The sequence below is a fragment of the Sitophilus oryzae genome, unplaced genomic scaffold (assembly GCF_002938485.1).
Source record: "Sitophilus oryzae breed Bouriz unplaced genomic scaffold, Soryzae_2.0 scaffold_1500_pilon_pilon, whole genome shotgun sequence".
NCBI lineage: Eukaryota > Metazoa > Arthropoda > Insecta > Coleoptera > Curculionidae > Sitophilus > Sitophilus oryzae.
Genome location: NW_022146171.1, coordinates 2,390,274 through 2,414,034, shown reverse-complemented (window position 1 = coordinate 2,414,034; position 23,761 = coordinate 2,390,274). Strand labels below are relative to the sequence as shown.

The following is a 23,761-nucleotide window of genomic DNA, read 5'->3' as shown; positions in this document are numbered from 1 at the left end:
GTCCTTGAAAATTTTAAAACCGTAGAGAGCGTGGCAAGTTTCATAACCTTTACGAAAATTTGTTGCCACTTCATCTCATAACTTATCTAAAATGTACCGGTTATGGCGATTACCTACTATCTTTTTGGTCCCATAAAATATTTCTTATAAACACTAAATCTATTAATTTTTGGGAATCCATCATTTTATACAGCGCGATCAAGCGACGAAAACAAAATTATTTGAATCGATCTCGCCGCTCGATCAAACCGCTCGAGCAGATCGGTTTACTATGTTCACACGTACTTGTCTTCACGGGTTTGTTTTGGACGCCATGTCGCGTTGCTTACTTCCCGCTATCCTCGTCGCTCCACTATGTTTTTAGCTTTAGGTTCGGTCTTCCTCTAGGTCTCTTAATTCCTCGTGGGTACCATGCTGTAATTTTTGTGGTCCATCTGTGGTCCGTTCCTCTTGCCAGGTGTGCTCCCCATTGTCATTTGAGGGATTTGACTCTCTAGATGATCTATTGTGGTCTTTTGTCATATCCGCTCTATTCATTTACGGTTTTTCTTGGTTATTCCCAGCCTATTTCGTTCCATTGAGCGTTGTGCGACCTGCAGTTTCCTTATGATGTCCGTTTTAAGTGTCCAGGTTTCGCATGCACAGGTCATGACTGGCAGTGCAAATTGGTCGAATGTTTTCTTTTTTAGATAGAGTGGCAAATATGGAATAGTATCACTAAAATAGAATGCTGCCATTTCTAGGAAACAAATACGCCAACTCGTAAAAGAGATCTTTAATCTCCTTCCCTCGTTATATTCACGAGCAGGTTTTGTCTTATCAGTAAAACTGGCTGTGACCACGGTGAGAGTGTTTTCTTTTCGGCGATGAGTGATGCTATCAAAAACAAAAAAAATTACGGTACTGAGAAAGTAAGTATTTCTGGATATACGTGATTACAAATAATATTGAAAATTATGACCATGCATTGAATACATGTTTGTGTGAATGTTTTAGATGCCTTTTCGTGTCTGAATGTGTTTAGTAAAGAATCTGATATACGTTTCGAATAGTTTGAAATTGTTAATTGAATAGTTTGAAAATTCTCTTCAAAAAAGTCCTATGGGTATTTCGCTAATGTAAGAAAATCTACAAAATCAAATAGTTTATTTTTGTAAACACTACTGCGTTAATCCAACGGATACTAATTGTCAACAGTGGTTTACTAATAAACAAATTTGCCTAACGGACAAAAAATGCTTGACGTTTCGGGAAGTATATCTCTTCCCGTCGTCCGAAGAAAAAAAAAGAACAAAGAAAAAAAAACTATTTAAATGTCTAAATGCAACTATTCGAGAACACTTTAGTTTTTTTACAAACAGATACGTTCTGTTAAAATGACATGTTCTGGACTTTTTTGAAGAGATGAATCCGCCACAGAGATATGACATTTTTTATGAAGAACATGTTACTACTAATTTCGGCTACTCTCAGATTATTATGGAAAACGAATTTAAATATCATCAAAAAATTAATCATGTCTACCATTATTTAATTTTTCGTTTGTTTTGACACTGGTGATTACAGCCGAGATATATTCGAATTTCTTGAATTTATTGCCAACTAAAGCTTCATTCAGAACTTCGAACTTAGTGGAATAAATTAGTGGTTTCATTTATACTTTATACTTAAAAGTTTACGATCATTTGCAATGAAATACAATAAAAATAAATAGAATGTCCTAGCAGCAGCTTGCGGTGGTTAGATGTATCTTCAGATAAAGCCTTACAATAAGCTTATAAATCAATAAACTTTTTTATTTCTAACCACAATTTTTCTTGACGGATGACGATCAAAAGCCAAAATTACATTACTCGCAAATTTTGAAGCATAATGCGTGGAAAAGTTAAAAGTTTGTTAATTTTTTATTACTAAATGAAAATTACTAACACTAATTTTGATGTTCTGAATGCTTACATCGAAACGCGAGGAACAAACTTCTACGCTAATTGAAACCACTAATTTATTCCACTAATTTCGAGATAGTGATTGAAGCTTAAACGATCAAAACGGGAATAGCCAGCTATTTCAATCATTGCTGATCTCACCGAATAACTGTTCTGAGATTCGTATATCATATTTAGGTTTAAAAATCGAGAAAAACGATCAAAACCACTCGAATAATCACAGCCGTTCAGATTTTCACATCGCCGCTTCATCGGCGCAAATAAATTAAACAATCAATTACATCAAAAACCGGTCCTTTGGGGCTCGTGGGGCCAAAGGGGCCCGGCACATCCAGCGAATTAGATCGCTCCGACGCGTCTTTTCTCTCCCAGAGGTGCCGTATGGTCATATTTTTCAGATTTCGCTCCCGGTCCCTTTTGCGCTAATGTATTAATCTGACACTTTGGAACATACGGTTCTATCTTTGTTTCGATCTGAATTATTCCTAGCGGGTGCTTGGTGATCGCCAGATCAGCCGTGAGTGAAAAAAAGGGGGCAATAATGTGTATTAAAACGTGTAAGTGGATGATGATTGCTGTCCGGATAAAGTGAGGAATGATGAATGAAAGTTTTTAGTTGCGAACATCTCATATATCATTAGTTGTAGACAGAAACTAGTATCAAATAAGTCGTTCACCGCACAATTCAATTAAATCTCCTTTCAAAAATTCTTAAATTTAAGTGTAAAACCACTTAGTAAATTCATAACTTTATATTTACAATATTTTTCCAAACGCTAGAGAAATGGTAACCTCTGATGTTTGGAGAAAATATTATAAACATGAAAATTTATGAATATTGCTAGTGGTTTTACTTTTAAATTTAAGATTTTTTAAAATTTGTGCAGTGTGAAGGGCTCAAATACAGACGAACCAATATACATTCAGTGTGGTGCCATAAATTAACAAATAGTCAGTAAAATGTAAAAATACAGTACAAATATCATTTTTTTTTATCTGAAAAAGTAAAAATTTTATAAGGGTGAGCCACTTTTGAGAAACACTCGGTAGAATCTTCACATTATATACCTACTTGAAGACATGTTTTTCATAATACATATGAATTTACTGAACCAAATTGAACCATAAATAAGTGCAAATATTTAGAGCTAGTAAATTTAGCTAAAAGAAATATATTCTCTCTTTGTCGTCAAGTCTTTTTCAAGTCCAACATAGCCAAATTATTTCAATCCCAATCTTAAATAAAATGTTTAAAAACTAAACAAAAAAATTGTTTTAAAAATTACTGTTTTTTTTTGTTCTTTCCTTCCCCTAAATTTCATCTACTTGCTATATTGTCAATTTATCCAATACATTATGATTATATAAAATAAATATATTTACTTATTTAACGCACTCTTTCTGTGTTGTTAAATCACCAAAAAGGGATTTGACTAAGTCTCTGTCAAACTGTAAACAAACAAAAATTTTATTTTTACATTTTAATTTGTTACCGTATAGGGTTTATTAGGTATATGTCATAAATTATGATTGATTTATTTATTCAATTATAGTTTTAGGTCATTTCCTGTTTCACCGGAAATGACTACAACTTTTGATTTTTAAATAACAATCGGTATTTTTTTACTTTATTAGATAGAAAATGACACTCTTGACATTTTTGACATTTTCGCTTAAAATAAAATCGTATTTTAAATTTCAATCTAGTGGCTTTGTTTTAAAAACACTAATTTTTAATCAAGGCTCCTTGAAAAAATAGATTTGATCGTCTAATACTTTTCGTGTCTTGTCTGGCCGGTTAAAATAAGCCCAAATTGTATTTTAATCATATTTCAATTTTTCCAAAAGGAATGAAGGTGGCTTATAAACCGCATGTTACAATTTCAAATAAACCATATGCGAAAATGTCAAAAGTTGACGTATGATATGTCATTCTATTCAGGGTGTCACTTTCTATCAAATAAAGTAAAAAAATACCGAGGATGCCATTTAAAAATCAAAAGTTTTAGTCATTTCCGGTGAAATAGGATGCGACCAAAGACAATTGAATATGTCAATCAATCCTAATTTATGTCATACTAACATACCAAATCTCGTTTTTTTTTACCTTTACTAAAAATGTTGGGGGTGAGACACTTTTGAGAAACAGCCGGTATACATAACATTAAACATAAAAAAAAATCAAAGACCTATTGTTTAATTTTTTCATAATCACATCACAAGTTACAACTCGACAATTCGTTGAATTGTTCTTGTATTGAGTTGAGTATAATACATAAAATTTTCCTGTCTAATATGGAATTAATAAAACCGCGTATAAGTGAACCACGTAAAATAAGACAATGATGTCACAAATGCAAACGCGTATAAACAAAACCGTGTATAAATTATGCCGCGTACAACGAGCGACACCTGTGCCGCATACAATTTTTTAAATCCTGCATATCTCACAATAAAACAGATAATATAATATAGTCAATATATTTTTAAAATCCATTCATGAAAACTGTTTTTCGCTAACAAAAAAAGCGAAAAAAAACCGTTGCTGATCTGTAACGCTATCGAGTCGAAAGGTATACACGGTGGTGGCAAAGAAAGCGTTCAAGGGTGGATTCTGGGGAACGGGGTGAGATCGAGCGATAGAGGGGTGTGTGGGGGGCACGGAAGCGATGCCGTAAGAGACGGACGGGCGGCCATCACTCCCCCCTTTTCGGGAGGAAGGGGGAGAAAATCAATAAGGGAAGAAAGTCAGTCGCTTTCGGTTCCGGAACGCTCGGTTGCGTCTCAGATTCGCGAAACGGACGATGAGCTTCGATCAGACCGCAAAATGTCGGAAAAAGGGCTCTTTTCACACAACACACCTTTAATTCTCTATAACTAGACACTGCTAGCGTTAATATTAAGATTTTTTTTATATCACAAAATATTAATATCTAATATTACTGCTTAGGGGTACGAAAAATTATGTAATTGAAATTTACTATGACAATATAAATTAGCTAGGATATGTTGATGCTGATTGAGTAACAGTGGCGAATAGAAAATTATAGATTTTAGGGGCCCTATGGAGCCCCCCTTAAAATCTATAAATTGGATTAAATGTTACGCTTTTGGGTTAAAAATTGCGCCCTAAAAAGCATATTCTACATTACTTTTTATTTGCCCCCCCCCCTAAAATAAATTCCTGTTGAGTAACAGATAAAACTGATAGAAAGTCTTATACTGGATATGTTTGTAAGCTTTCAGGTGGGCCTATATCATGGAAAATATCGTAATAAATACAACATAATTTAGATAGAGTGACAAATTGTATAGAGTAACAATTTTAATGACAATCAAAGTGCTATTAAGCTATTAATGAATCATAAGGGTAATTCTCGTGTATTAGATGTATTTTTTAAATAATCCAACCTTATACAAATTTTAAACTTTATCACATATCCTTTTTTTTTTAGTATTATATTGTTGGCTTAAAGATATTTGAACTAGTCTCCATATATGTGTGCGTGCTCTCAAACAAGCAACAAAGAAATCTCTAGAATGGTGAAAAATTTGATCAAGACAGAGACAGGCGAAAAATTTCAGAAAATTCGCCAAAATTCACAGGAGACAAAGCAGTACCTAATGGTTTGGTTGTTAATACTAATGTCTACTATCAGGGCGTTTTAAGCTTATTAGACATTTAATGCTGATGGAATTGACCGACGAAGCCATGTGCAGATTGTCAATCTGAAGAAAAAATAACACAACACATTTTATGTCAGTGGGACAGCCTGGTAAATGTGCGGCCCTTTGTAACGACAATGATGATCTATTGACAAAGAGCTAGCTATATGGAGGATTCAGTCTTCAAGTTATTAGACTTTCTGAAAATGATATGACTGTAAAACGTACCCTAGGGAGCAGAAGAAGACCACAAAAGGTCGCAGTAGAACAGCTAAGTCAAAAGTTAAATCCAAATCTAATCTAGTATCCATCTAATATATATGCTTTTATACATTGTCTCTATAAAATACTATGACTATATACTATATGTCACAATAAACTGTATAAAAATACTTTTATCTCACAATATATTTTGAATGTATTCAGGGAATTGAATAGTGAAATTGAAAATCCGGGCTCGTGTTAAATTTTAAAGTTGTTAAAGTTTGTTAAAGTTGATACCTGTCTCGAATTATCTAAAAATTAGGTTATAAAATTAACCTTGCCATTTTAAAGAAATGAGATAAAATGACAATAGGAAACTGGAAATTACTAAAAAAGATGGAAAATAACGATATAGAATTTTAGATATTTATTTAATTTCCTCAATATACTTGGCGCCCCACGTTGGGCAACAAAATATATATTACAGAATTATTCACACATCTGTCTATGAAAAGGACACAATGAAACGGGTTATGTGATACGGAAATTTCAGAATCGACTAATACGCATTACGTCGCACAGGAGATGGCCTCTATGTACGTTTTCCAGGCTCTTTTACCAGGCAGCATTTGGATAGACAGCCCGAATACGTTACAGACTTTTATACTGGAAAGCAACCATGGAATGTTTTTAAATATTATAGTATCTATTATTTTTTTCTATTATGAAAAATTAAACATTATTACGACTTACCTGTTTATTGATGAGACACTGGGCACATTATCCTGCGAACAAATTCCCTCAGCCAGCAATCTGTCCCTGATCTCCCATGCGAACATCGTCGGGTTCTCTCTTTTGTAGTTGGCTATCGCGTCCACTACCGGTGGTGTCGCCACCTTCGGCTTGGAACCGCCAATAACTCCGGCCTTAAAACTACCAGTTTCATAGTACCTAGAACAAGAAAGGTTCCATCTATTAAATATTTGGAGATTCCCTTTAAAACGGACTAGATTTTTTCAGGATATCTTTAAGTATCAAGTCGGTTTAAGAGCTCCATTTAAGCTTTGTTTAAAAAAAAGGAAAAATAATTTCGTAATTGTGATTCTAGTATTTTTCCCCTGAGGTATTAACTTTATTCAAATATACGTGCAACTTAAAAATACTAATATTAACATTCTTACTAGTTTCCATACATCATAATTCTCCATTGTTATAGATCTATACGTTCAATTACAATCAGACATACGTTGACCATATAGCGTTCAACAAAATCCGATACTTATCTCAAACGAAATAACATAAGGCATTGTCACTTTATATCACATGATAAAATTTCATAGGCTACGAACATGAGAGCGACACCTGAATAAACTCAAAGAGAAATGTACTTCGTGCTCTGCAGATAGCTGGCTTTTTATTTGTAAATTAATTTATGCTAAATTAATTTATTTGCCAGACCATATAAGTAAACGTTGAATTAGTAAACGTGCAGGCAGTATTAACATGCAGAAATCTTATTCGGTAGTTGAGAGATAGTTCAGCTACGTTTTTAGTATTGAAAATACTTCTGGCCGCGTTTATATGGGACCCATCTTTGAAAAAACGACATGCTAGAGCCGCATGGGTTCGATAACCTGCCTGTCAACACGTCGATAGTTTAGCCGGCGTTATAGGAATATGGAATAGGGCAAGGTCGTTCAAAGGCCGAAATGAGGTAGAAGTCGTAAATAAAATGATCCAAATGTTAAAATACGCTTCGAAGTGTTAAAAGTGTTGAAAATTGATTAAAATCTGTTAGGTTTAGGATATTGGTGAGTACTTTTTGAGTGTTAAGTCAAGTATGTAGGTGAGAGAAATATTATGTGATTTATTCGATTGTATAAGCCGTGAAGCTAATAGGGTGTGTGTTATATTTCATGAATATTTCATTTTATTTTGTTCGTAACTGTAAGTCTTGTAAGCTCACACTGTATTCGTAAACAATAAGGTATTATCCTTATTATGGTACTTACGCTTAATTTTATATGTTTGTATATAATTTTGTATTCTCTGTTTAATGTATTTGTGCACAATTTTTTTATATATTTCTTAATTATCATATTATTTAACAGTATCAAAAGTATTTTTATACAGGGCGGTAAAGTTTTCAGGAAAATCAGTTTTTTTTATAATAACACTGATACTATTTTAAATATCTTTATAAAATTTAGTACACGTCTTCCATGTATCAAGATGTATTTTTTCATATAAAAAAAGTTCTGTAATTTTTATTTCAGTTGCGTCCTTACGGGATTGGGTTAGTTAATTAAATTTAATTTCTTGATTTTCTTAAGAGTTTAATAGCGAAGTACTTTAGACTTTAAATGGATACATATGATAATATTCTTTTTTCTCCGAAATTATGGAATTGTCTAGTTGTAAAATTTATTGATTTTAGTATACTTTAGTTGTTATTAATATAAGTTAAAAAGACGCTAACTTCCTTATTGCATTTTTTAATTGATTAGCAATTTTTTTGATTTTATCCAGTGTGTAAGCCACCAATGCACATGTCATATTTTGCACCCATACCTCATATTTGTATTTACCACATTTTAAATTTATATGTATGCATGTATGTTATTTTTGATTGTAATATAATATTTGCTAAACTTTCTATCATGTTTTATGTATTTGTATATCATTTTTTATAACTCCCGAAATTTTCACATTATTTTACAGTCGACATCAAAAATAATGTTGTCTCTGCACTTTGACGTAATATACGTATAAGTATTTGTTAAAACAATACTCGCCTATTTTATAAACATCATTACTTGAAAAAAAGATACCTATTTGGCTTATTTAGGTATATCCACTAATTTACTTGCTCTTCGAAGTAAAATTCATTTTCGAAATACAAGACGTTTTTGAAAATGAAAATGTCTAAGCACCTCTCGTATCCCAACGATCTCATAACTTATCGAAAAGGTAAAAACTAATGGTCGTGTAAATTTTGAACCTATTGAATTATGCTAGAACTGCTTTTTCCTTGTAAATTATGACAGTTAAAACTTAATTTTTTTTTTAATTTCATTATCTCTTGGATGGTCTATTTAATCATTATCAATTTGTTATTCTCCTTTGTGGCTTTATATAAATAATATTTTTACATATTTTTACTTTAAAATTATAATTGACAACGACAAATCATAGGCTATGCTAGTCTTTGCAGTATAACTTAATTCAAAATTGGTCGCAAATTTCCTTAATTAACCTAGCATAAGTCGTAATACAGATTATATCAGTGTAAGAGTAATCAGATCGGAAGTCATCGGATACAAGTTGAATCGGATATAAAATGCAAATATAATATATAAATATCAAATCCAATAGTTCACGTGATGACTCTAATCAAATGGTCTGTGGTACCTTTTAAAAAATGGCGGATAAGCAAAACGGTTCATCGTTCATTAACTGAATCTTCGTTAAAAAAAATCTTAAATACTACAGAAGATGAAAAAAAAGCTAGAAAACTTAAATTAAACGTCGAACGTTGTCGAGCCTATAGAAATCGCAAGAAAATTGCTAAAGTTTTATCAGTAACTACAATCCGTACTTCTTTTTTGACCTTGGAAGATTTTAAAGGACCATCAGAGACAACAGGAACTATAAATCAGGAAGGTAAGTAATAATACCTAATATGAATATGGTTAATAAATATTACCGTGACTTACCACTGGTATATATACGGATATGGAAAACGTCTCGGAGAGCCAAGATAATAAAAATGATTTTCATAAGAAATAAGAAGTTTCTTATTCGCAGCATTTCAAAAATATTTTATGACAGGCCTCTGGACAGGCACACATGTCAAAGATATTAAAATTGAGGGGCTTAGAATCCTAATCCGGCGTCCATTTGTCGTTCATCGTTCCGTCAAACCAGTAAAATTGAAATATTATCTGTCATTTTTGAAATAAACCAATAAAATTGGTTAAAAACAACAAGAGACCACGCATGACGGATTTATATTTAAACCCATCCATAGCTAACTTAAAAAATATCGGAAACTTTTTTAAGTAAAATAAATAGATTGGTATGGGATGTCATCAGACGATGACAAGAAAAGTCTGTCTTACCTGAGAAAAAAAAAAGAGTATACATGTATACATCGATAATCTAATCATACTGGTAGTTTCGACCTTTAAACCGATATTAATTATTATTACGTTTACTTTCTTATTTTTCAGAATTAATATTAAAAAATTATAGGTACATACCGTTAAAATCAGAAATTTTGTTTCAGATTTATATTTAATTAATAAAGTCCAATGCAAGAAACAACATAATGAAACCACCATCACTAAGTGTCAAGATTTTATATTTATGGTTATTACCATCGTAGAACTTTAGAAAAATAATAAAACCTTTTTGTGACCAAATTTTATTTTTTACATTAATTTTTATTAATGTAATTTATTTTTGCTGCTTACCGCCACGACCTTACATTGCATGGTTTCTGTAACCAAGAAATAAATATCACAGTTCAGTAGTAAACATTATAAGGGTGACCGTAAAGTATCGAATAAGTTCATTTAAAATTAAGGGGTGTGTAAAAAAAAGTTTTTTTCTTCGACAACCGCCAACTTGTGTCTGGTATTTTCAATACGCCTATGATGGTTGCGCATGTTGCAAAATCTGTGAATTTTTGATTGTGTAAAGAAAATTTGACACAAAAAATGTTTTTTTTTAAATAATGGCATGACTTTTTTATAAATAGCATCATCAGATTTCGTCCCATTGCTGCCACAAGTCACTAACTTACTTTTTATTACTTCCGAGAAAAATGCGTCTAAAGATGAATTGCATTGCATAAAGATGTTATAGTTAGTAACTATTCGGTATTAAAATAAAACATAAATAGCCAGAAATCGTAGTTAATGACTTTTGCAATCGATTCTCCGCTTCAAAACATAGTTAGAGATTGAATTTGCTTGTTCGGAAAAATGTTAGTTAGTGACTTTTGGCAGCAATAGGACGATTTATTCTACCGCATCGTTTGATCGGTTCGTTCGCTGCTCATCTAAATCGTCAAACTTTTGCTGGATGCACCCTTTCTTCCCCGTGACACTCTAACGATGTTCGATGAATTAAGCTGTCTCATGTGCACATGTAGTCCGTGCACTTGCAGATCGGTGATAGGAATTATCAGCATCGAATTGGGACTAACGTCACACACTACAAACATGAAATGAACTTGCAATATTTAATGAGAACAAGTTGTAGTAGACAGGGTTCTTAGCTTTTTTAATAAAATAAGATTCTTTAACTTGCACCTTTAGATTGATGACTTCATATAGCCCAAAAAGAGTATTTTTTGCGTGGCTGCATTACATTTTTTTCCTAAGGTTGTGCACCCTCAAAGTACAAACCAATGCATTATATTATTAACTAGATATATTACAGTTGAGGGTTGGAATCTTGTTGGTGTTAAAACAACAAAATAAAACAATAATTTTTATTAAACGCCTCTATGTGTACCTATTTCTTTGGAGAGTTTATATTATTACGAATACAATGACCCAAAGCAATCAAATTGTTCGTAATAGTAACTCCAATCCTAATTAAATCAGTACTGTTTTCCATCGGGTCATCTAATAAACATGCGGTACCACACCGAACCACTTCTCTTTAATTCGGATGACCACTACCTAACTATTTTGACATACAAGGTGTATCAAATAAATTGGAATAATAAGCTTTTAACGACATATTGTATATGTTAGAGCCAGATTAGTTTTTAATAAGAATAGCTGGTTTATCATATTAATTCTGACTCTTTTATGTATCTGTGAGCAAGGCAGTGTTTCTGCCAAGTTGGACACAGTAGTCCCTGTAATTTTGTTGTGGACCTAACTATAACATATGTGAACAGTGGCGGATACAGAGGGGGGCCCATGGGCCCCCCCCCCCCCTAAAATCTGTAAATTGGGTTAAATCTTAGGCTTTTGAGTTAAAAATGGCGCCCTAAAAAGCATATTCTACATTACTTTTTATTTTGGGCCCCCCCTAAAATAAATTCCTGTATCCGCCCCTGTATGTGAATTAGGGCAACAGCCCAGCTCCGTCGAAATACAGGTTTCCGATAGATCACCGAAATTAAGCGACGTTAGAGGGATTCGAGTGGATGGACGGGTGACCGTCTGGAAACTCTATCGTGCTGTTGTTCCATGGCAAGAGTGTAAAATCTATTGACAAACGCTGTTTATTCACGCCAGTTTGAGGCCGGATGAGATCGGATATTTCGTGTCGAGTCAGTAGGCAATTGACAATGATATGGCTGAAGACTGCGGTTCTGATTCCTCGCAAACAAAGTAGGCCCCGTCCAGATTAACCTTAGGAGCAAAAAGAAGATGGTAACTTAAAATACCATTTACTTTTCATCTGTAGTCATGAAATGGACGACTTTGATTGAGGGGTTCGACTAAGAAATTGGTTATGGTTTTTCAAATACGTTAATAAATAAATCCTGAAAAAAAATCAGCTAATTGTTCGCAAAGATCTTAAAGTCATCAAATCTATATTATGTTTGTCGTTGGTGAGTCGACATGTCGATTTGGTAACTTCTTCAGATTTATTGACACTGAACAGATATTTTAAGGATTTTATAGGTAATTAAATTATATGAAAATATTATATATTATTATATTGATAAATTAAATTTTACAATTTTCCAGTCAGACGATCTAATTCGTCGATTTCTAATTTCTACAGATGAAAGAAAAAGACCAAACTGTTTTCTGAAATTTTCGCAGAGGAATTAATTATTACATGCTCGTTATAATTAGGTAACACAGAAAGTTAGAAAAGTATATTTCATATCAATTAAACTTTTAGCTACGTAATCGAGGGCGCGATTTTTAAATTCATTCTTGCCAACCATGAACATAAATATTCGGCGTCGTGCTGACTAACTGGAATTTAAATTTCGCGCTGGGGATTCAGGTGGTAGCTCTGCTATCATCATTTATTTATTTATTTCCTGACATTGTCATTGGTTTTGACACTTCAGTTTTGTATTACTAGTTTTTGGTTTAAATAAATAGTGTTCTGGTACTTTGAGCTTGAATATCTTTAGTTATGACAGATCTTGCAGTCGAACAGTATTCTTTTTAGAACTTTTTTTAGTGCGAAGTGTACAAGATAGTTTAATAGCCGTAAAAAACTCATCGCAACTTTATCAGAATATTTTGAACGGGAAAACGGTAGTAATGACCCTTTATCCCCCTTAAGTGCTGTAAGAAGGTGAGTTTTGTTGATGTAAATAATAACTGTTTATATATTTATAATTAATTTATTTTTGTTTCCTAAAATATTTTGGTTAAAAGAAAATATATAAAAGTGGGCAACGCTGTGCCGGTCAAGCTTAATCACGCGACTAAAAGTTTATTTGGTATGAATTGTATATGTAATCTGATTGATGAGATCCCTGAGAGTGACAGTTGTGTCTGTCACTTTAATATATAGGCAAATTTTATTTTCTGTCATTATTTGGACGTCGTCTGTCGAAACTCGAAACCTTCTTAATTAATCTCACGCATAAGTGGGTCCAGACTAAAAGAATAAGTTACATATCTAACTGAAAAAAGCAGTTACTTCTCTCTAATTCAGACCATAGATCCACCCTGTAGTTCCGAATCTGCTCGTCAGTCAATACGATTTCTTTCATCTATTTTTTCTTTCTGCTCTCGTCTTTCTTAACTTGGGCTCTCTTAATTAGATCTAGGCAGGAGCGATCGATATCTCCATCGAACAATATCTGTTTACAATCAGATTAAGCGTCGTCGGATCGCGACCTGACAATCGGCCCATCTCGTCGAGCAGAGATAGTTTAAATTAGTTCAGTGCACTATGATTCCCTCCGTGAAACTTTTAATTGGGATTGGAGAAAAAGTAACTTCTATTTTAACTGTCATTCCAGTTCGTTAACGATATTCATCAGTTCGGCGATTTAAAGAATCCGATTGTGCAATCGTAATTTATTTAAATTTCAAAATTTTCTTCTTTATACCGGGTTTTATATTTATATTTTTGAAAATTTGGATATAGGCTATATTGATAATTATTGTTAACTATTGATAAAAGTTGCAAATTGTATTTCACCATCTTCCTGATAGTATGCTAGTCGATTGCGAAGATATTGTTATGGGATCCTTCTATTGCATATCTTATATGCAATTAGTTAATTAATTAATTAATTTTTCCAAACCATTTCGTTTTTTAATATGGGAGAACGGTTTTGAAACACTCGATTGAAAAATATTATTTTTAACCGAGTCCAGACTTTTGGCTAACCCGGTATGAATTTAGAATGTTTAGGAGGGGGGGTTAATTATTGCGACCTTACAGTTACTCTATTGTGTCCAATCCCTTTCTTGAGTTATATCGAGTTATAACCGCCTTAGGGCTGTGAGAAAAGCCAGTGTCTGAGATGGCTCCACAGAGGCTAGCCTACCATTTCCGACATCAGCCGTACCAAAGTTTATGGCACGAACGGTTGACGTCTCGGCGCACAGACAAGGGGTTCTGCTGTTTCCCCATTTTCCCCACAGAATCTGCATTCGCCGTTGTTTCTCAGCTTCAATCTACTGAGGTGTTCGTTGAGGAGACAGTTGTCCTGTTAGAAACCCCGTGACAATCTAAAGATTGTTCTTACTTAATCTAGGAAAATCTTAGATTTTTCGCGGTCGTAAGTTCTGAGAAATTTTGATGGACCGCTGGAGGAGATTCCCATTCCAGGTTAAGGATGAAGTCTTCCAGGTTCTTGAGTTCCGCTTTAAGTTGGTTTCCGCTTGGAAAGAAGAACAGTTCTGGTCCAGTTAGCGTTTGCTTCTTTTCTGCTTCTTAGTTAGTGTTTGCTTCTTTTCTAGCTACATCGTTTGTTTTTTCATTGCCTGTTCCCTTGATGAGCCGGCACCCAGAAACCCAGAGTAGGAGGACATTATGTATAGTGGCATCAGAAGATTTTCTCCTCATTTATAGGGAGCGATTCAAATTGTTGCGGGATTTTACGGTTAGTAATTGGCACCAATGCTAAAACAAATTATTCATCCACAAGTTTCAGGAAATTATGTCAATTAACTGTCATTTTTTTGTTTTCTCTTTTTATGTTGTAAATGTACAAGTTTTGACTTCGATGAAGTTGACATATTTTGAATGTAAAAAGTTATTGTTTTACAGTACCACCATAGTATTCATCGTCGAAAAGGAATTTCGTCGTTATGTAAGACGACGGCTTATTTTCGCCCAGCATTTAAAACATGGTTAGAAATTGAACGTAATCGTCGAAATAACTTCTAATCGATACAGAATCGCTTTTTTAAGCATAGTTTAAAATAACTTATTATGTGCTAAAAACGCATATATATTTTAAAATAGTCCAACGATTATCGTTGGGCGATTACTGTAAACCCGGGAGGAGTAAAAGAATATGCAACAATATGATAGACCCGTTTAATGGTACATTTTGCCTTTTAAATTTTAAAATAAATATGTAGAACTTTTTACTACAAATTTCGAATGTATTGTATATTGGATACCTGCTAAATTTTTTGGAATAAAATTAGATTATAGAAACTTTATTTGCGTTTTATTATCAAAATTTACTAGGCGCACGTAAACTAACCTATATTTCTTGCTTATTTTGAGATACTTCTTTGAAAATTGAATTCAAACATCTTCAGACTAAATCCATTTATTTTTCATCTCGTTTCTTATTAGTCTAACATTACGGAAAACTAAATACTACCTATTAAAAAATTAATAATATTTGTTACTTTTTCGTTTATTTTCGCCCTAGTGCTATAGCCAGCTGATAGATATATAAATTTCTTAAATTTATTACTATTACCAGCTAAATGAGGAAAATCAAAATAGCCCCATCTATTTAAATCATTGTGGATCCCTTTGTAGTGGCATCAAAATCATCTGCTGATATACTTATCTAATATTATTTAATGCAATTCACTTTAACGATTAACTGTCATAATAAAATAAACACTGTGCAGAGTCAAGAGAGAGCTTTTATTATGATTAGACTGACATTAGTTCAGTAATATCCCTCTTGTGAACTTTTCTCACCCTCCTCACACAGCACGTGGCATCCAAAAAACTACACGATAAACACATAAACGCAACTTACGTTCAGAACAATGACATTATTATTACTGAATTATGATAATTCATATCTCATTTTGTCTAGGAAATAACTGACTAATAAAGGTTAATTTGATCTAAGAAATTTGATCTAAGTTATTTTATCCATTAGTGAGATAAAATAACCATATTTAACAAGATGGACTACTGAAATTAAAAACTTTTTCGTAATGTTCTCTGGACTTTGCAGACAGTAAATAGGTAGTTGTTTGCTGAGCCTCCGCAAAAATTGCTGAAGGAAGGTACCACCATCACATTTTTGAATATTTCCGTGGTTTAAAAAAACCTTTGAAAATTCTTGACACAAACTCCGAATTTTACTTTTATCATGTTTTTCTTTGTATAACAACATGGTTGTCATAACAAGAAACGCTATCTTTAATACAATTTATAAAAATAATGTTTGCTGCTAGCTTGTTTCATTTTAGCCACTCAAACTTATACAGGGTGAGTCTTAAATAAGTGCAACTATTTTCAGGGGCAGCATTTATTTTGACCACAGAAATTCTGAAAATTTTTAATTTTTGGAAAAAAAATTGATTTTTTTTTTAATTTTAAGTTAAGAAACATTATCTTCATATTTAAATATGCTTCATAATATGGCAACATAGGTAGTAAATTAAATTTACAAGAAAGAAAACCCAGAATAGATACAATGGTTCTCAAAATTTAACCAAAATTCATTTTTTTCTTATATATTCAAAGTAAAATAACTCTAACTAAATAAGTTATTTTGGAGTTTTGAAACGGTAAGGAGAAAATATATTTCTTTTATCGACATCTATTAACCCTGAAAATATTTTCACTTATTTAAGACTCACCCTGTATAATAAATATAGATCTATTATCAAGAGATAGAAATATATAACTATATAAATATAAAAAGTAGTAAATATTATTAAAAAATATTATTTATTAGTATAGTAACAGCCCTAAAAATATAAAATTATAGGCTTGTATTATTTAAAAGCATATACTTTCCATTCAAGTCCAAGAGAATAATGTTTGTTATAGGCTAAATTCTATATTTCCCTGTTTTATTTTTGTGATTTATAACATCCTTTTTATTCTCTGGCTCTCAGCACTTTATCAAATAAAACTAGTAAATTTGAATCCCCTCCAAAAAGGAAGTGCATTAAAAAAGCCACAATGCGTGGACATAGGTTCATTTTTGTTCCCTTGCTGCAAAAAATATGACAAATATCTGGAATATATTTGCTATCAAGGGCGGCGACACATAATAATATTTACTTTCTTTATCTTTAATTTATTATTATTTTTGGAGAAGCCTGAAAATTTAGTATTGTAATAATATGGATGGCCACAAAACCTAGACGTTAACTTAATTATTTTAAATAAAACATTTAACACCGGAAATTTAAAAATTAAAAAAAAAATGGATATTTCAATACCATTTTTGAGATAAAACTTTATACAGGTTGTTAACTGGACAGTTACTTATAGGGGAACAGAATGGCAACACTGCCTATTGAGAACGCATGTACTTATAGGGTTTTCTGCCGACTCGCGTCGTCTATGGCCCTGTTCTCAGAAGAAACCCTGACTAGTCAGCGCGTTTCTTATTGGTTGAAATGTGTAGAAACCAGACTAACAATCAGGTTTCTACGCATTTTAACCAATGAGAAACGTGCTGACTAGTCAGGGATTCTTCTGAGAACAGACCTTATGTCTATCGACGAGCGGGCCGAGGTTGCCATGTTTCAACCATAAAGTTCTTGCCGCGAGTAATAAACAAATTAACAACTTGTATACTTGACATAATAAGGCATGCTACAAATTCTTATTTATATACAGGGTGTTAAAAAATAGTGTACCAAACTTCAGTGGCTTCTACAGTTAAAAATAAAAGAAAAATTTCCTTTCAATATACCCTAAGATAAGAAATTACAGTCCTCGAAAAGATAGATTAAAATAATATATTTTGTTTATTTCTAAGAACATTGGTGAGCCGTTAATCTTGAAATTTGGTATTCTTACACACACTTTAATGTCAAGGCGAATTGCGATAGTCCATGCGAAAAATCCATAACTGTTCTGGAAGTCCTAAGAACATTTCAGTTCTACCCTTCTAAAGGTAGTTTCGCATAAAACTTATCTCAACGGATACAGTATTTCAATACATGACATAAAAAGCTAGGACTTTTTTACGTCAGAAAGGTGCTCATTGTTTAGTTCGAAACAGTTTTCAAGATACTTGCGTTTAAATGTTAGGATGCGTCGATTTTAGTATTATCGAAATAGGATTTAAATGGAGTGCATTAGAACACTTGGCAATATAGTTTTGACAAGATATGTTTCAAGTGAGGGCTGTAACTTCCTAATGAAGCCTCTTAGGGCACATTATGTTCATGTAGGAACTTTTTCTTTTATTTATTTTCGAAGTACCATCCACTGAAGTTTAGTACACTATGTTTTTACACAGTCTATACCCTGTTGGCAAGCGAAACCTTGGGTCGACGTTTACATGTATAGGAGTGAATCGCTATGGCAATCTAATAAGTCGGAGAGAACAAAAATACGAAGTATTTATTACATAACCATTTAATCCGACGCTAGATTCCATGTGCTTGGAAAAATATTTGCCTTCTGTCTTTATTTAGTACTTATTTTGCTAAGCGTCTTGACCGTACTCTTCATACACATGAAAATCGGCACCCAAGACCAGAAATGCCAGCCCTAGTATAGGCTGCAGTATTATAGCAAAGACAAACAAGGCACATATCTTAGGAAATCTTTTAAAAACAACTATTATACCCACTGTCGACTAAGACAACAAAACTACTTTCATGGCACCGCTCCCAATCTTTTTTCAGGATAGAATACTGCAAAAAAACGGGAAAGCATTACCAGCAGGTCGCGTGATCCTGTTAGCTGCGCCGTGCCGGATCCGGGGGGATAAAACTGCAGGGGGCAGGGTGCAGGACAAGAATGAAGAGGGTAAAACTGGAGGGGTTGTAGGAGAATGGGGAGGAAGAGGGGGAGGAAAGTTCCGGGGTAAAGTTTAAGGAAAAGTCAGCTTCGGTCGCTTGGATGGAAATATTGGAAAGTGATAAGTTGGCGATGTTTTATCGGGAGTTTGTGTACGTATATATTTTTTTGTTCGTGTAGTTCTGTTAAATCGCTCAAATAATTTTCTGGATAGCAAGTATTCAAGTAATTTTAATCTATAGTTTGTCCAGCCGGAGAATCCCTGACAGTGACAGTTATATTAGTTATTTTAATATACAGAATCGTTCCTGCCTTGTTGTACAAGCTTTATTTAAAATACTATTCAGGTTGTCTAACACTTGATTTGATTAGATTTTTGAGGTCGTTATCGGCCATTTCACGGCAACCTTTTCTGCACTATTGTGCTCCTCTCCTAATCTCTAGGTAACTATTCTCCAGCACTATCCTTTTTAATAAATCTAACTACATGGAGATAAACCTTTTTGTTGTCGGTAACATTATCCTTTGAAAAAATTTCTGAACAGACAGGACTACAATAATCCACTCAAGTTCAATAAAAATGGGGCTACTCAAAACACCAGATACGCCTCAAATTGAGAGTAATAACTTTTATATCCTTTTGTTTGTCTGCAACTTGACGAGTCTCTGTTTTATATCAGCCAAACTCATATTGCGATATGATTACGAGTGAGTTATCCTACTCGGTGTTACCCTCTTTTTAACAGGACTGTACTTAGTTACATATTCTATTTCTTTATAACTTTACTATTTATTTATTTTTTGTTGTTTATAGGGCAGCACTGAAGAAAAAAAATTGGGAGTGATATTTGATACAACAGGTAGATTATAAAAAACGAAAAACACAAGGTAGAAGGACTATTATTGAAGGACTAATGAAATAAGAAAAAAAAAAGACTAGAGTAGATCTCGATACAAGAGACATATTTTCTCTTTACCGTTTTTCAAATAAGCCCAAAATAACCTAGTTATTTTTCTTTGAAAAGTAAAAAATATATATTTTTTTAAATTTCAGATTTTTTCTGGGTTCTCGTTCTCCTAAATTTAATCTACTACATATGTTGCCATATTATCGAGATAATATGACTTTTAAAATAGAAAATTTAAAAAAAAATCCTCAAACAAGCCTTATTGACGTGTTTCTGGTATCGAAATATAACACTTCCAAAAATATTTGCACTTATTTCAGACTCACTCTATATATCGAGCCGTTGTAAAGAGCAGAGTCTACTGTAGGGTGCAGAGATATGGAGAATAACGGAAGCCAGACGAAGAAAACTGGAAGCAGTAGAAATGGATGCTTACGAAAGAACTTTAAGAATTTCACGAAGAGATAGATTTCGAAAAACAAAACATCCGACAGAGATATACGGAGTGAGTCTTAAATAAGGGCAAATATTTTAGGGGTAATATATTTCGACCCCAGAAACACGATTTTTTCAGTATTTTTCCGCTAATTTTTTTTTTTTGAAAAATGGTTTGGAACTTTTATTAGTTTTTAGTTAAAAATATAATGTCTTGATAATTTGGCAACATAGGTAGAAGATTAAAATTACAAGAAAGGAAACCCAGAATAGATCCAGTGGTTCACGAAATTTAAGCAAAAATTGTTTTTTTTTTGGAAATTTCAAAGTAAAATTACTCGGACTAGACTCATGTGAAAAACGAGATCTACCAGTCCTCAAAATATTTGCATCTATTTAAGACTCACCCTGTATATAGGTTTATCTTAAGTTTATCTCACCCTGTATATAGGGGATCTTAAAGAAAAAAAATTGTATGGTTCGAAAAATTTGTATGGTACGGTATTGATACGACTAGTAATGAAAGCCAGAAATCTAACTGAGGGACAATGCAATAATTGAACGACGTGGCAGTTAGGGATCGAAAAACGTTACAAGACGTTCTAAAAACGATATATTATAATTATAACTATACCTTTTTGGTTAAATTAAACCTTTAGCTATTTTGAAGCAATTTCATATTCACTTCTTGATTGATTTTACCCATTCTGTTTTTTTCACTAATATCAACAAAAGCAATTAGAGAATAAAATAATATTTCTGGATACGGGTCTGCATCTAAACACGCCTTCTCCAGGCCAATCCGCCGGGATCCACTCCATATTTCTCCCCGGGGAGGGGCGTTACAAAGCCCTTTATGATTTCATTTCGGCTAATACACAACAATAATCGAGTTAAGTCGAAAACATTTGATTCAGTTAGAGCGGGAACGAACGAGTGATGCCACACCGTAACGAATTCATATTTTCGTCATTAAGGGTGAACGCAACTCCCTCTAAATTTATTAATTTGCGGCCTAGAGTTGGTCGCAAATACGGTATGAGGGAATTATGTTCGTTAAGTAATGGTAGAGAGTGTGTCTATTAAGTGTTGTATTGTGGTTTCTTGTTACATTTATTAAGTTATATTTATAGACCGCTTTAAGGCCACATCGATTTTTATCAAAATCTACGATTATTACGACATAAAGGTGAAGATAATTTGAAAAGCGTTTGTTTAAGGGTTAGATAAGGAGTGCGAAGGCCACAAAGAGTAACGAAAAAGTAGATTAAATGGCGAAACAAGGCTTATCAATATCTTTTATTAGCCCAGACATTAAAGAATGGTGACAAAAGAGTGCGTGGCCAATAAATCTCTAGAATTGTGGAGAAATTCACCAAGGCAGAGACAGGCAAACCAAATCAAATTTCTCATGTCGAAAAATTCGCAGGCACCAATTTTCATCTAAATATTGACGTTACTTCAGAAATTGTTTAGAAAAAATCGAAATAAAAATGAAACTTCTACAACCTGTATCTCGGAAACTAAGCATTTTAGTACATACATTTATACGAACTTTTTTACTTATTTTATCTGCAGAATATGCTGCCGAAGTTTCCGGATAAAGTTCGGACCACCCTGTATAGTGCGCGCAGATGTTGAGATTTGATTAGTAAAAAGTCGAAGTTTCTGGCCGAAGTTTCCGGAATATAATTCGGACCACCCTGTTATTAACAAACCACCCCCATATTAACAAAAAAATTAACAAAAAAATTGATTACAGTCATAGGTTAACAGAATTGATGTGATTTTACAGATATTTTTTTTGTACTTTTATTGGAAAATATTTGAAATTTTCAATGGGTGTTATTTTTGATTGTTGATATCTTTGAGATGGTTGATCTGAGGAACTTTGATCTTCAGACGTTTTTTATAGAGCCTGAAATTTCCTATAAATCTTCTCGCAAGGATGTTGCGGAAGCAAACCATTCCGAAATTATTAAAATTCAAAAATAAAAATAAATTTCCGTGTTATTTAAATGGAAAAACACCAAATAAATTGAGGCAAACCTTAATGTTAATATTAGGGGTTCTACTAGGCGCCAAAATGTTTGTTTTTAAGTGTAGATACTTTCAAGTTTTCAACACCATAAGAAAAAAAAATATTTTGAAACACACTAATATATAAATAATACAAGTGCATTAAAACTAATTATAGAGATAAAGCAAATTAAAGAAAATACTACATAACTATTTCTTCCTTCCAACATATGGATGTTTATGAGGCTTGTTATAATACATAGTTTTAAAATATTAACTTTTTAATAGCCGTACAAGGTAAGTTCCGCAATATTTCCCACATGTGCCGCGAAAGAAACTTAAGAATCCTAAGATCAAAGGGCGGCAAATCTACCGAGTAACGTCTGTGTCGGATCTCACACATGTAGGTACTCTTTGAGGAATAATAGAGCTATTCAGTGGTATTTTTGGCTAGAGTTCTTTAACTGTTACACATTATAAAGTTATTAATACATTTTCTGTAGAGAAATTTTGACGAAAGTGTCTATTTTTATGAAAATAATTGTTACACCTTTACCTTAAGTGGATATTTTGAAAATTAGTAATATTTTAATACAGGGTTGTTCACTACATACGGCACGGAGGATTGTAGCTAAAGGATTAGATTTTTGCAAATTGTAAGTTTTGGGTTCGTTAAAGGACTATTAGAGCTACAAAAATATTTTTACAAGATACAGAGTGTCCCAAATAAATAAAAAGTATCAAAGTTGTATTTTTTTAAATTGAGTACCCTGTATATTATTACATTTTTAGTTTCTACGATTAAAATAAAGGTAAATTTTATTAAGGTTTGCCGCATTTTAATCTTACCGTTTTTTTAAATATTTAGGGTTTTGTCAAAATACAGTACCTAATAATTTTAATGCTTCATTTCTCTAGACGTATTTAAGTTTTTAAAACTAAATATTGTACTGAAGTACCGTATGATCGAAAAAAAACGGCGTCCAGTTGGCTGGGAAATGAACATCGATGACATTTCCCATATAAATTTACATATAAAATGACAGCGATCTTCATTCCATAGCCATCGCTGACGCCGTTTTTTCTCGATCATACGGTATTTCTATTTACTAAATTTTGTGCTGCAATAATAAAAATTATAGTACCTTATACAGAGTGTCTAAAAATTTATTTTAAATAATTACTAGCTTTAAACAGCAATAACTTGTTTAATTTAAATGAAACATCCTGTATATTTTATAACAATCAGATGCACAATTTAATTGTCTACCAAATTGTATTATACTGTTTTTAAGCTATCTCTTCCAATATTCGTAGAAAATGAATTTTCTTATAATTTAGACCTCATTTATCAATATACCCATGGAATATGGACATTTTATTTTTAAAGATGTAACAAACGTTTAAAGAGTACAGATTCTAATATTGTCGATATAG

General features: G+C 32.8%; 1 protein-coding gene across 1 annotated transcript in view; it reads right to left on the bottom strand.

The window, feature by feature from the left end:
• LOC115878060 (paired box protein Pax-2-B-like) overlaps window positions 1-23,761 on the bottom strand; it is a 94,985-nt gene that overhangs the window by 61,948 nt on the left and 9,276 nt on the right. The window contains exon 3 of the mRNA XM_030894414.1: window positions 6,570-6,767. Coding sequence (XP_030750274.1) covers window positions 6,570-6,767 — 198 coding nt within the window. The remainder of the gene's footprint in view (window positions 1-6,569; window positions 6,768-23,761) is intronic.